The sequence below is a fragment of the Pelodiscus sinensis genome, chromosome 1 (assembly GCF_049634645.1).
Source record: "Pelodiscus sinensis isolate JC-2024 chromosome 1, ASM4963464v1, whole genome shotgun sequence".
In the NCBI taxonomy this organism is placed as follows: domain Eukaryota; kingdom Metazoa; phylum Chordata; order Testudines; family Trionychidae; genus Pelodiscus; species Pelodiscus sinensis.
The window spans coordinates 74736115-74750254 of NC_134711.1; the positions used below are offsets into that span (position 1 = coordinate 74736115).

The 14140-nt window shown below is 42.7% G+C and overlaps 1 protein-coding gene across 5 annotated transcripts in view; it reads left to right on the forward strand.

Moving 5' to 3' along the window:
* Positions 1–14140, forward strand: part of LRRIQ1 (leucine rich repeats and IQ motif containing 1) — a 172978-nt gene that overhangs the window by 70949 nt on the left and 87889 nt on the right. For 4 of the 5 annotated variants that reach the window (XM_014568997.3, XM_075932613.1, XM_075932608.1 and 1 more), the window contains 2 exons: positions 2095–2305; positions 4126–4245. In XM_014568997.3, coding sequence (XP_014424483.2) covers positions 2095–2305; positions 4126–4245 — 331 coding nt within the window. Of the gene's footprint in view, positions 1–2094; positions 2306–4125; positions 4246–7855; positions 8704–14140 lie in introns of those variants that run through there. The other variant, XM_075932621.1, reaches the window with a different exon arrangement.

Genomic DNA, 14140 nt, shown 5'->3' on the forward strand with positions numbered 1-14140 from the left:
CTATACATAGATTAAAATCTATAAGTGCAATCTTCTCATATAAATATTTCAAATAATCATAGAATCCTAGGGCTGAAAGAGACCTCAAGATGTCAAGTCCAACCCCCTGCCCAAAGCAGGACCAACCCTAACTAAATCATCCCAGCCAGGGCTTTGTCAAGGCAGGATATAAAAACCTCTAGGGATGGAGATTCCAGCAACACCCTAAGTAACCCATTCCAGTGCTTTACAACCCTCCTAGTGAAATAGTTTTTCCTAATATCCAACTTACACCTCCCCACTGCAACTTGTGACCATTGCTCCTTGTTCTGCTATCTGTCACCACTGAAAACAGCCTCTCTCCATCCTCTTTGGATCCTCCCTTTAGGTAGTTGAAGGCTGCTCTCAAATCCCCCCTCACTCTTCCCTTCTGCAGACTAAAGACCAAATCCTTCAGCCTCTCCTTGTAGGTCATGTGCTCCAACCCCCTTGTACTCCACTGGACCCTCTCGAATGCATCCACATCCTTTCTATAATGGGGGCCCCAGAATTGGATGCACTACTCCAGATGTGGCTTCACCAGTGCCAAATAAAGGGTATAACTACCTCTCTAGATATGCTGGCAATGCTCCTTCTAATGCTCCTCCTCGTAATGTACCCTTATATGCCATTAACTTTCTTGGCTACAAGGGCACACTGTTGACTCATATCCATCTTCTCATCCACTGTAATCCCTAGGTCCTTATTTTTTCTTGTATAAATATTTGAAGGCAGTCTTAACTGAGAGTTGCGCAGAGTGGTCCTAGAACAATTTTTATAATAGAGGAGCAGAAAGCTATTGGGCAAAATTGTAAACTCTGTATATGATGGAAACCACTTTGAGTCAGGGTTACTGCAGCATCCCTAATTCCCCTCCCCTGTTTGTGCTTGCTCTTTAATATTTGAGCAAGGCTTCAAAATATACTTTTTATGGTAATGACAATTATCTTAAAAAAAATCCTATTTTCTCGAAAATCAAGACTTTTTGAAAACCATTGTTTCATATTTGATATTTATATATCTCTGAGTTAACTTGTTGATTTCAAAATATTCGTGGGGGAGGCTGTGATTTGTTTCAGAATATAGTATCTTGTTCCACTGTAAGCTGCTTCACATTTTAAGCAGTTCCATCTAAACAAGAAGGTAAAATATAAAAATACAGAATTTTCATTGGTGTAAGAGGTGCTATTTTTGTCTACAATTTTGGGATAAAAAATACAGAAGCAAAACTTAGAACTGTGATTAGATATTAACGTCTATAAAATTTTCTCCACAGATCACTGTAGAAGGAATGTGCCTTACGTATTTGAATTCTCCAAACCTTTAGAAAGTAGCAACCATATGACAGATCTGAATATTCTGATTATACTGTAATCAAGACATTGTTTTATGGGCTGACCCTCTCTAGTCCAGCACCGTCAAGATTTGACCAGTGTTGAATGGTAGAATTTGCTGAACCAATGTTGTCTAGCAGCATTACCAACATTTCCACTGCTGTCTGAGCTCTTAGAAGACAATAGGGTTAAATAGAGTTAAATAACAGCACAGAACATGGAGAGCCAGGACTGGTGGCTTTAAACAAACTTTATGGGACCACAGGAAACTTGGCCACACCCATGATACCTGAATATCCAGCTAACTAAAATTGTGCCAGACCACAGATGTTGCTGGACCAGAGAGTGTCAGACTAGAGAGTTTCAACATGTATTTTAAATTAAATTAATAGCTCTACTTTTTAAACAGTAAGGAAAATGAAACTTGAACAGTCTTTTAACCGTTAGCACTACAGTATGAAATTATAAACTATATGATGATTGCATAAGGCAACTACCTGGCATCCCATACATATGTGTTTTAAATTATTCTGTAGTTTAAAAGCATCCTTTGTGTATTATTGTCTTGAATTTTCTTGTTTAAAAAATAAAAGTTCATTGAAGCTGTAAATGCATTTTCCAAGAGTCTCTCAACCATTGTGTGTTGATGAACACATGTGTACATCATACTTAATGGGGAGCTTCTTTACATTACTGATAGAGTGTTCAATTGCATAAAACTTTCTTTTTTTGGTGTTGCTAGTTTGGCAGCTACATTAATCCAGTCATATTGGCGAGGCTACGTAATTCGGAGAGATATTCGTTCCTATGCTAGATTACATATGGCGGCATCAGAGATCCAGTCTGCTTGGCGAAAGTATCGTGCCAGGAGAAACACTGTCTACTGTAGAAAAGAAAGTAGTCAACTCAAAGTTGCTATAGAACAGAAGCATAAAGCTGCAGCACTTATTCAGGTGGGTTTGCTGCATTGTTTTCTTCATTTATTACAGTTAGGCTTAGTAAGGAATGAGCTGGTTAATTAGCTGTATTAATAAGTAATTTTCATTTTGTTATTTTCTTGATCCAAACAGATTATTCTAGCAGAAAACCCTTTCTTGTTTAATTAAACTTTGTATAAACATCACAAGTTTTTGTCTTTTAGCAAACATTAAGCCCTTAAATTAGTTGTTGCTGGATTTTAATGTACTGTAGTGGCTACAGTAAGTAATTCCAGGAACTTTGTACATTCTAAGTTCCAAAGTCTCTCTAGTCCTTTTGGAATTAAAGGGTCTCTGCCAGAATGCAGTGCTTTACATAAACTTATCTTGAAAGTTATTGCATATTGTATTTGTTGGGTGAAAAGTCAAAATGATTTAGCATCTTAAGTCCCATTTTTCAAAAATACTTTAGGTATTTTGAAGCCTAAATGTTATTTAAATATCAATAGGATGTAATTAGAAAATGTTATTACTTTCCTCACATTGTGACATCTGCTCAATGGGATTTGTCTTTTGGCAATGTAGAATACATGTCAGGACTAGATTGTACATAATTGGCTAATCAAATAGTAAATGCATTTGCATCAACTCTTTGATTAGTTGATAGGGTGCCTTCATCTTTGAAGTGTAGCAGCAGCCTTAGGGCCAAAGCACCACATGGAGCCTGAGGTCAGCTGGGGACACCCCAGCTGATCCTGGGCTGCATGCGACGTTTCAAAGCAGCAGAGCCACGTGGAGCCTGGGGTCTGGCCCCAGGCTTCATGCAGTGCTGCCACTTTGAAATATCCTCTCCTCTCCCCCCTCTGCCTTTTTGTGATACAGACAGCAAGGTGGGGGGAAGGGACTAGTCGACTACCATGTCAACTATCCGATAAGAAAGTGGATATCAAGTCTAAGAATTTCATTATGTTTGTGATAAATCATTAATTTATGGCAGCACACTGCAAATGATGAGGCAAAACAGATACAGAGCTATTTTTTTGCAAATAATTTTTGAGTCAGAGAAGGAAATGGCAATGTCTTTTAATTTATACAGTGTAGGCTGTTCTTTGAACAAGGAAAATTGCCCTCCGAGTTGTAACATTGTCTACCATAAAGCAGGATTTCCCCTTTAAAACCATGATCCATAAAAATACAGTTATAAAAATTAATATTCCTGTGTATAATGAGGCTTTTATTTTAAAATATTCAGGATATCTTTGCACATATTCCTAATGTCTTGTATCATTTTCTGGTATTTAACTGCTTATTCTTCTGCTGAATGTTCTTTTTTACCTAAATGATGGTGATAAAAAAGACTCTTTAAAAAAAAAAGTAAAGTAGATGATGACTGTGGAGATGTGGTTAGCTGGTTTAGGTTAATCACATGAGATGACAACAAGAATTGCCACTTGTAACCACTGGAAATTTGGTATAAGTGTGTTTTTATTTTTGTTCTCAGTAATTTGAAAAAGAACACTTACTTTTTTCTTATATCTTCTTCCCCCTCTACTTAGAATAGTCCCTGTAGGAATTGTCAAATAATTAATTAGTTGACCTGGGGTTTGTAGTTGAGGGAGTTTCAAGATTCCATTCTGCTTACTTGAGAAAAACCTCTTGAGTATTCTGAGCTTTAGACATATGCTGGCATTTAATTTGTCTTGTAGTTTTAAATGTCACATAAAGTTCAAAAAACAGATCATTGAGCTATTAAACCAAGGTCTAAGATGTTTTATCTTCCTAATGGGATAACATAGAGAATCTGGATTTGGGTTTGATCTATGGCCTTGTATAACATGCTTTAAATTTTTGTTTAGGCATTTTGGAAGGGTTTCCACTTGCGGAAGAAACTAGCCAGTGCTCTTGCAGCTGTTAAAAGTGATGAAGTGGAGGATGACTATGAAGAAGTAAATGTGGATGATTTTACATTTGATGAAGTAAGCTCAGTAGTTAACATAAAAGCCCAGCTAAAACAACAACAAACCTATTGTATGTTGAATGTCTTAAATAACATGTAAAGCTCTCTCAGGTTATTTATATAATTCATTTAAATGTACTTGTTATGAATTACTGGCTTTTTGGTAGCTCTCAACCTCCAGTCCTACTATACTATTAATGAAAGCTCCACCATGGAGCCTCCTCTATTTCTAGAGTCTGAAGGCAAATACATGGATTGAACAATTAGCTATTTTTGTCCAAAAATGTTCAATTCTGTAGCCCTTTTAATACTATTTTATACCCTATGTTAGCCCAGCATTGGGGAGCCCATGCAGGCACTCCAGCCCCTGCCACTTCCCTGCAGCCCCCAGCCTGTGACTGATTTTTCTGTGGGTCAGTGGCCCCCAGCCCAAAAAAGGTTCACCAGCCCTGCTCTCTGGGTTATAAGTTACAATGTAGTTTCAAAAATATTACCACCATATTTTTTGGAGAAATATAGATTGGCTCTGACCTTCCTGAGTGGTTCCCAGGAACTCCAGTGTCCCCAGTAGTAGTTATGTCACCAACATAGTGATCAATAAGGAGATCAGGAGATATGACACTGTGATGGATGCAAACTTCTAAAAGAGAAACATATTTGAAATTAAAGGAAAACATATCTCCTGTTTAATATTTGAGCGATAATTAAGTAAATTAAAAAAACCAAGCCACAGGAATCAACAACAGGAGTTGAAGAATACTGAATTGTTTAGTAACTGCCTAAGTTCTAGATGATAGATAAGAAGGATCAGGATTCTTAATACAAGAATAGTTAATGGGGAAAAAAAAGGATAATGAAATTGGGAAGGAACAAGCTAAAGAAGTGGTGCTCTAGAACATCCAGTTACAATACTACAGGAACTATTAGAATCATTCTCAATAACATTTGACAGTTCAGTGAGGATAAGTGAAGTTTCAGGAGAGCAGCAAAGGAATTATGGAACATTAAATTCAAAACCTTGTAAACTGATATATAAAACACTTAAGGAATGTTCCACACATCAAGGGAAGTAAACAACTCTTCTTTGTAAATACTTGTAACCAGGGCTCTGGTTTTGGAAGTGGTTGGCAGAACTGACTCCAGCAAAGATTAAATTATTGCTCAGAAGCAGTCAGAGGGTCATTTCAGGGCAGAATTAATCCAGTCTGTATTAAATATTCTACCTAACATAGCACCACTTCTGGAAACTGGATGGTCTCTCCAAACTGAGTATCTGTTGGAGCAATTCTGGATGAAGAAAGTTACTGTTTTGTAATTAGAGTTCTCTGCACATATTCATTCATTCTGCTTTCTTTGTCATAATTTCAAACACAAAAAAAGAATGCTGTATAGCTAGTATCATGGAACCTTATATGACTTTGTCTATTAACATTTAGGTCTGGGTGAGCAGTGATGGGCTATATGCAGCTCATGGGTGCTTGCAAGAGTTCTGTGTTAAAATTGCACAACTTCAAACGATGACTTTCCTGCTTTTAATGTGGTTAACCCCTATTTGTCTAGAGGTCACATGCTCCTAGGATTCATCAGATATTTCTGAAAATTAAATATTTTGCCTTTTGGGTATACCAAAATGGGACTGTATCAGTATCTGGTCCCCTTTTGAAGACCCCAGTTAGAGTTGCACTTGATTAAACAGAACAAGAATAGTGTTTATTATATAGACATATAATTTATCATTTCTAACTTGGAATAATTTTTTACAATCAAAATTAGTTTTTCTTTTATCTTTGAGTAGCTATAAACGTTTCAGAGAGAACTTTTCTAAAGGGCAGCCACCCTTTCGAAGGTGCAAATCAGAGAGAGGCACAAGGACAAGGAAATAATTTTGCAGGCATAAAAATGGAGCTGTAAACAAGGAGAGTAGGCTTAAATTTTACATTTTTAATGTTTAGTATATTAAAATGTATCCAGAAAAAAAAGAGCAACTCTGTTATTTGCTCCTGTCTTTCTCTCAAATAATGCTTGGTACTAGAAAGTTGAAGATCTTTCTTCTCGGTAGTAAGGGAAATATCTGTTCATACGTATCAAAGAAGGGAAAGGCATATATTCTGTATTGCATTTTAAACTTATCTAGTGGAAATCAATGTATTTGCATTAAAGTCAGTGAATTTATGTCCTTTTATGCCACCTGGAGAACTGGTCTGGAATCTCTTTATCACAAATACTATTTTTTTTCTAAAATAAATAAGGGTACATCTACACAGCAGTGTTATTTTTGAATAAGCTATTTCAAAATAAAAACTGTGAAATAGCTTATTTCGAAATAGAGTATCTTCACTACAAATGCCTATTGAAATAGCAGTAAGCTATTTTGAAATTGAATGCGATTGAGACTCTCATCAGTGTAGCCATTCTAAATCCCTTGGAAGCACTTCAGGCAGGGCATCAAGATGGCAGTCACTTCCTGTAGCTGCTTCCTGAGGCTATCTGCGGCTGGTGTTTAAAAGGGCCTCCCTGTACAGTCCCTTGAGGGACAGCAAAGCCTTTTCACTTAGGGTATGTCTAGACTGTCGACAAAGCTTCTGTCAACAAAGAGCATCTAGACTACATCCAGTTCTGTTGACAATGCAAGCCGCTTTGTTGACATGACAGTGTAGACGCAAAGGACAGTGTAGATGCAATAATGCCTTCTGTCGACAGAACTCTGTCAACAAAAGGCGTTATTCCTCGTAGAATGAGGTTTACAGCCATTGACAAAACAGTTCTGTCGACATTATGTCGACAGAACTCAGCGGCAGTGTAGACGCAGGTATAGTTTTGTCGACAAAAGTGGACTTTTGTCAACAAAACCCCATAGTCTACACACACCCATAGGGTTCACTAAGTGAACACTACAGCACTTCTGCCATGAAGCCGGAACAAAGCAGTCTGCAGCTCCTGAACCTCATGATGCACCTCCTGGTGCAGATTTTGCACTCTGCTCTCATAGCACTGTAGAATGTGGACCCATAGCTCCCTGCGGGACATCTCCTCACCTCTTTCCACATGCTGCTCATGCAGCACAACCCCTCCCACCCTGTCCTGCACACCATACACTGCTACTTCTGGCAATTGGACACCAGTTCTGACTGGTGGAACTGGATCATCATGGAGGGGTGGGACAACCAGCAGTGGCTCCAGAACTTCCGCACGCGGAAGGACACCTTCCTGGACCTATGTGAGTGGCTCGGCCCTGCCCTCAAGCAATGGGACACCCACATGCAACCCGCCATCTCCCTCCAGAAGTGGGTTGCCATCACTCTGTGAAAGCTTGCCACGCTGGACAGCTACTGCTCCATGGGGAACAAGTTTGGCGTGGGAAGATCGACCGTTGGGGTCATGCAGGTATGACTCTCTTACTGTGGTATTAGGAGGGTGATGAGCTGCTGGAATAGGGTTCCCTATGGATGTGGAGTGGAGTGGTGGTGAAAGCTCCCTTCCTCAGAGGTTTTCCGGTCCCAGCGTCACAAAGCCCTGCTCGGGGATGGGCTTAGTTCGGGTTAGGCCTGGTGTATGGGGGAAGGAGATTTGGCCTTGGAGACCTCCCAAGGGCTCTGGAAACCTTGTGATTCTCTGTTTGTCTCCTCCAGGTGGTATGAGCCATTGACACCATCCTGATGTGCCAGCTCATCATCCTGGGCGATGTGTACCCCATTTTCACCAGCTTTGCCACCATGGGTTTCCCCATCTGCGGGGAGGCCATTGATAGCACCTACATCCCCATCCGGGCCCATGACCACCGAGCATCTAACTACATCCTCCAGAAGGTGTACTTTTCCAAGGTCCTGCAGGCAGTTGTGGACCACCAAGGCCAGTTTACTAACATCCACATTGGGTGATCGGGGAAGATGCACGAAGCCCGCATCTTCAGGAACTTCAGCCTCTTCCAGAAGATGCATGCTGGCATTTTTTTTTCCCGGACACATCAGAGTTGTGGACGTGGACATGCCAATCCGCATTGTGGAGGACATTGCCTTCCTTCTGCTCCTCTGGCTTATGAAGCCCTACACCGGACACCATGACGAAAAGCAAGGAATGGATTAATGCCAGGCTCAGCAGGGCCTGCATTGTGTTGGATGGCTCCTTTGGGTGTCTCAAAGGGAGGTTCCACTGAACCTTCACCTGCCTGAACCTCAGCGAGTGGAATGTCCCCCAAATGGTGGCGGCGTGCTGTGTCCTCCACAATATTTATGACACTAAAGGTTCTTTCCAGGGTAGGGAAGAGGCCGATCGGCTCACTAGAGCTTTTGAGCAGCTGCCAACCAACAGGCCCATCAGGAGGCTGTGCACATCCGGGAGGCCTTAAGGAAGAATTTCGGACAAGGACAGCCATGACAGTCTACACTGGGCTTCCCTACAAGGGTCCTGTGCATTACCCTATGTGCCTTTCCTCCCACACCCTTCCCTTTCCCTGCCCTTGCTCCCCTCCTCCACTGTTGATAAAGTAAAGCACACCTTTTGTTTTGAATCAAGCAACTCTATTTTTTGTTTAATTGGGGTAATTGTAACTGGAGAGGGACTAGGGAAAGAACCTGGGAGATAGAGAAGGAGGAAAGAAAGGGGAGGAGAGGAAAGAGAGGCCCAGAGATGGGGATGAGGCTGGGAGTGATGCCTGCCTCGGGTGGTCCCACTGCCTCATGTGCAGGGCCCTCGGTGGCCATGAGCAGGAGCAGGAGGGCGGCTGCTCAACTGCTCAGTGGCAGCGACTAGGCAGTCAACAGCAGCCATGTGTGACATGCACATGGTGGGGGTCTCTTGTGCCAGCTCCAACCAGGTGGTGTGGCGCAGCTCCTGGTCCGCTTCCTACTGCTTATCTTGCAGCTCCAGAAAGCACTGGAGGCCACACAGGCAGGCAACATGTTCCTGCTCCAGGTCCTCATGGGCTTGTCTGCGGTGGCAGCTCCCACAGAGTTGGGAGGCTGGTGTGGGAGGTGTTGTGAGCACCACACTCACACCTGTTTCAGCTGTGAAGAACAAAGAGAAGGGCAGACATCTCAAGAGATACTGTGCATGAAGCCTAGCCCTCATCTCTGAGGCGACACTGAAAGGTATTGGGTCAGATGAAGGTGATGTGTTTGGAGCTAGGCCATCTGTGGCCTACACAGTGGGCCCCTTCCTGCAAGGGCACAGTTGTGACCAAAGAGAGCCTCACTACCCCCACATCCCAGGGACAAGCAGGCATGAGAAGGTACCAGCCACGCTAGGAGCCTGTGGGCAGGAAGGGGGTGACGGAACAGCTTAGCTTCCCTCCACTCTGCGCACGCACCAGATCCAGCAGTGGTGGCATCTTGCAAAGAGATTACTTCTATTCCTGCCCGCTGGTGGAGAGTGGGGGAAAGTGTTGGAGGAGGTGTGTGTAAGCAGCAGATACCGCGTGCCAGGAAGGGTGCTACTGGGGTTCCGTCCACTTCCTTCTCCTCCCTAATCAGGGCTCAGTGTCCTCTGCCTCGCCACAGCTACCCGGGATCACAGGCTGCCCAGAAAGAGCTGGCATACCTGTGTGCTGTGCGTGGCATGCCTGTGTGTGTGTGTGTTTGTGTCCCTGACTACATCCTTAGTGGTGGCTTGTGATGGAAGGGTGTCGCACCATGGAGTCGGGAGTAAAGCAGGTATCTCCAGAAATCCTATGAGCAGGAGCACAAGGGTCCTTTGAGGCAGCCTCATTGGGGCTATCTGCTCTGGACTGGCAGTCCACATACATCCACGTGACCCAGGCTGCTGCATGATGCCCAAAGAGAGAAGGCTAAGTAAGGAGCCTTGGAGTGCAACTCCTTGCCACCTGATGCCCTCCTCCCACTCCCCCAATGTGTGTCTAGGGAAAATAATGGAACTCCCCTGATGAGTCTTCCTCAGCTTCGTCTGATCCATGGGCTACATCCTGGGAGAGTGGTACCAGCTCCAGGATTGGCTGAGCTCCTGGCTGGCAAGCATTGTGGATTCACTGGCCTGCTCTGCCTCCTCCTCCCCCTCCCCATTCTCAGTCACTAGCCTGCCCTCCGGGAGAGTGATAATAAGCATCTCCCGCCTAGGATCCATAACAGGGCGGAGGGACTGACACTCTCCCCCCCCCCCCCCCCCACCACCAGGATGTAGTAGAGCTGGTCAAAGTAGGGGCAAGTCTGGGGTGCCTCCCCTGATTGGGAACTACACTCCCTGACCTTAGTATAGGCTTGCCTGAGCTCCATGATCAGGCTGTTGGCCATTTGGCTGTAGATCTTGGCATTCCTGCACTTGGTGCGGAGTTCCTGGAGGTTAGCATCATCTCCCCATATCTCAATGAGATCCAGGATCTCCGCACCAGTCCAGGATGGGGCCCATCTCCTCTGCCCCCGGGCAGGAGATTGGGAGCTGCCTGCAGCTGTGCCAGCAGCCACATGGGGCTCAGGTGGCTACTGAGGTCTGCCATGGCAGCAGGGAATTTAGAGCTGGGCAGTGCTGTGTGGCACAGTGCTAGCAGGGCTCACATTGTGCCACAAACAGTTTCCCTTGAGTCTGTGGCTTTAAGGGCTGCAGGTGAAGGGGAACTATAGAGTTCTGATGAGTGTGGACAGAGTGGCCACCAGGGCCCCTGTGGGAAGCCCTGTAGGCCATTTATTTCAAAATAACTTCAGCTGCCCATTTCTACATACTCCCTATTTTGAAAAAAAAAACCTATTTTGAAATAGGCATTATTCCTTGTACAAGGAGGGTTACGGAATTCGGAATAAGATACCCGTTGTTTTAAAATTATTTTGAAATAACAGGCTTGCTGTGTAGACAATCAGGGTGTGACTACACTGCACCCTTTGGTCGAAATAAGCTACACAATTTGAGCTATTCAAGTCAGTTTCAAAATAGAGTGCTATTCTGAAACATCCCTCAATCCTTGTGGAACAAAGCTTACAGGGACGTTGGAATAGCATGTGCGTTATTTTGAAAGCTATTTCGAAATAATGAGTACGCTGTCAAGACATAGAAAATGATATTTTGGGATACCGGAAGTTTCCCAAAATAGCACCAGTGCCTAGACTCACCCTCACTTTATTTCAAAATAATGCTGCTGTGTAGATGTGCCCTTCTAGTTCTTCTAGCCTGTATTCTATTTCAGAGTGCTATTATGTCATTATCTGAATATTCATAATAGTTGTGCATCGAGGTGGAAATCCAGTGTCAAGCACCTAGCCTAAATGCTGGGGTACCATTTCAGATTGGGGGGGCACCTTAAACCATGACTCCATTCAAGAGGCTACATAGGCACCTGAAAACTCCGGGTTGTGGGTGTGTGTGTGTGTGTTGGGTTGGTGGTTTGTTTGTTTGTTTGTTTGTTTGTTTTTGTAGGTGGTAACTTAGGAGTTAACTGATCAGAGCAGTATTTCTAATTCTTGTATAAAGAAAAAATATAGCCTATACCAGTTAAAGCCATATTTTAAGTTTATTTTTAAAGTTAGAACAAATAGCAAAATATTTCCAATCCCAACTCTTTGGCTATGTCTGCACTCGCAGCTTCTTGTGCAAGTGTGGCAGTTCTTGCGCAAGAATCCGCAGAGCATCCACACGGCCCGCCTGCTCTTGCGCAAGGAAAATTACAGTACGGTATGGAAAGAGAGGGCTTATTGCACAAGAGCTACGCTCTTTTTTTAACAGGTGTAAGCCTTCTTGTGCAGGAGCTCTTGTGCAAGAGGGCAGTGTGGACGCTCGGCCGGGGTTTCTTGCGCAAGAAAGCCCTATGGCTAAAATGGCCATCAGAGCTTCCTTGCGCAAGAGAGCATCAACACTGCCATGGATGCTCTTGTGCAAAAGCACAGCTGGCACATGGCAGTGTGGACGTTTTTGCATAAGAAGTTCTTGCGCAAGAAGCCGCTAGTATAGACATAGCCTTTAGGTGTCTGTTTTGGAACCTTAACACAAGTTTGATACTTTGTTTGCTATCTTTAGTAGACATAAATAAAATCTGCTTAGTCTTGCAATTATTGTTATTTTATAAATTTCTTATGGTCCAAATTTTGAAGAGGAGAATGAGATTAATGTCTTCCAGGAATGTTTAAAAATAAATAAAATACTGTAAAACAACACTCCAGATATGAGCTAAAGCAATGGATAACACTGTGGTGTCATCTTGGCAAAGCTGTCCATGACCTTATTGATATCCAGATGTTGTAAAGCTTCACATTCACAGGCTAAAATTACCAAGTCACTTAAACATCCATCTCCCATGGTGAATCTTAAGACACCGCACACCCAGCCTGCTCCTCCTCCCTCCCCCTGGCCAGACTGTCCTTTTATTCTGCTTGATGAACCTGAATTTCTTTCACTTCAGTGAGCAAAGTAGAGGATGGGAGAGGAGAGGTGTTCCCTCTAACATTTTCTATCCTTGGGCAGGTTGAAATTTCTTATATGCAACACCAATATTGAGGCAGTGTGTGGATGTGCACCACAACAGTCCATATGTGTGGAAAAATATATTAACACAAGGGATAGTTAACAAGAAACAATGCTTACAATATTTAATATGAAATTAAATAAAAAAGAAAATTAACACTACCCTTGGAGTATATGTATCATTATCCTTTCTAACATCCCAAGCAATTAAACACCAAAATGCATATTATCCACACATAGCTCAGCTTTAAGATGCTAAACAAATCTATGAGTCAACTAGAAATAGTATTTGCAAGGAGAGCATAATTAATACATTATTTACTAACACCAGAAAGCACAGTAAAAGGCATTCACTAAGTCTTATACAGTTTCTCTGAAGAATGTTTAAGATCCATGCTGTAAAAACAGATACAAGTTCTCCTGGTTTGAAACTTTCACTTTGTGTGTTCTCACTAACTCAAAGATTAGAAGCCCCAGAACAAATTAACACATGGCTTCAGGGTTTGAAGACAGATGCATGTTTCAAAGAGCTAGCAAATAAGGTTTCGTCCTACAAAACAACTAGCATCACACCTAATACTTGCTACTTCTGACTCATAAGAGCCAGAACTCTACCACACAGCAAATATCTGGCTTTAATGCAAAACAATATACTATGTCTTAATTAGTAAGACAGGATTTTTTAAAAAATCATTAAGATCAGAGTTGTAAATATCCGCAATACTCCAAAATATTCTATTAAAAGAATCTTTGTCTTTCTTATCTTAATTCATTAACACCTACAAAAACTTTATTTGAAATGTAATCATGCAAATGTCCTTGCATATACCCTCCCCATGCATCCTGCTTTTCTCTTCCCACTCCCCACTAGATGCTCTATCCCTTGCCAGTCAGCTGATCTCCTTGCCTGGGTGGGAGCTCTGAATCTCTGAGCAGGGCTTAGAAAACAGCTGCACAGGTGCATAGCTTACAGAGAACACTGGAGAGGAGTAAAGAAAACTAACTGTGTTCCTCTCACTCCTGGCTAGAGAGAGGAGGCAGGAGATAGTATCCTGCTACAGTAGGAAATGAACATGGGGGCTGCTCTCCCACTCACCTCACTCCCCCACCCTCCCAAATGGCGCCCATGCCTAAAGGGCCAGACCAGGCACAAAACAAATGTATTAAAGGGAGGAATCTTTCTTCTCCTGGAATCATGAACTGATTGCTCCAGCCTAGGAAGTAAAACTATTCTATGACATGTTACAGTTCATAGAGTTGTGCAGTGAGGAGCTGTGCGTTGATAGATCCTTCCACTTTTCCTGTTCCTCAGTGCAATTTTATCAGGAGTCCATCCACAACTGAAGTAAGCATGAGGCGCTGATTCTCTTCATTTAGCTCATCCTTCTGCAATGGAACTGCACTAGTTCTGTTTCCTGGGGAATCTCAGCACTCGTAGAGGAGGGGATTGGATTTGGACCTAACCCTAAATTCACATAGTATTGTGTCCAGTTTTAATTAATATTTCAGTGATGGTA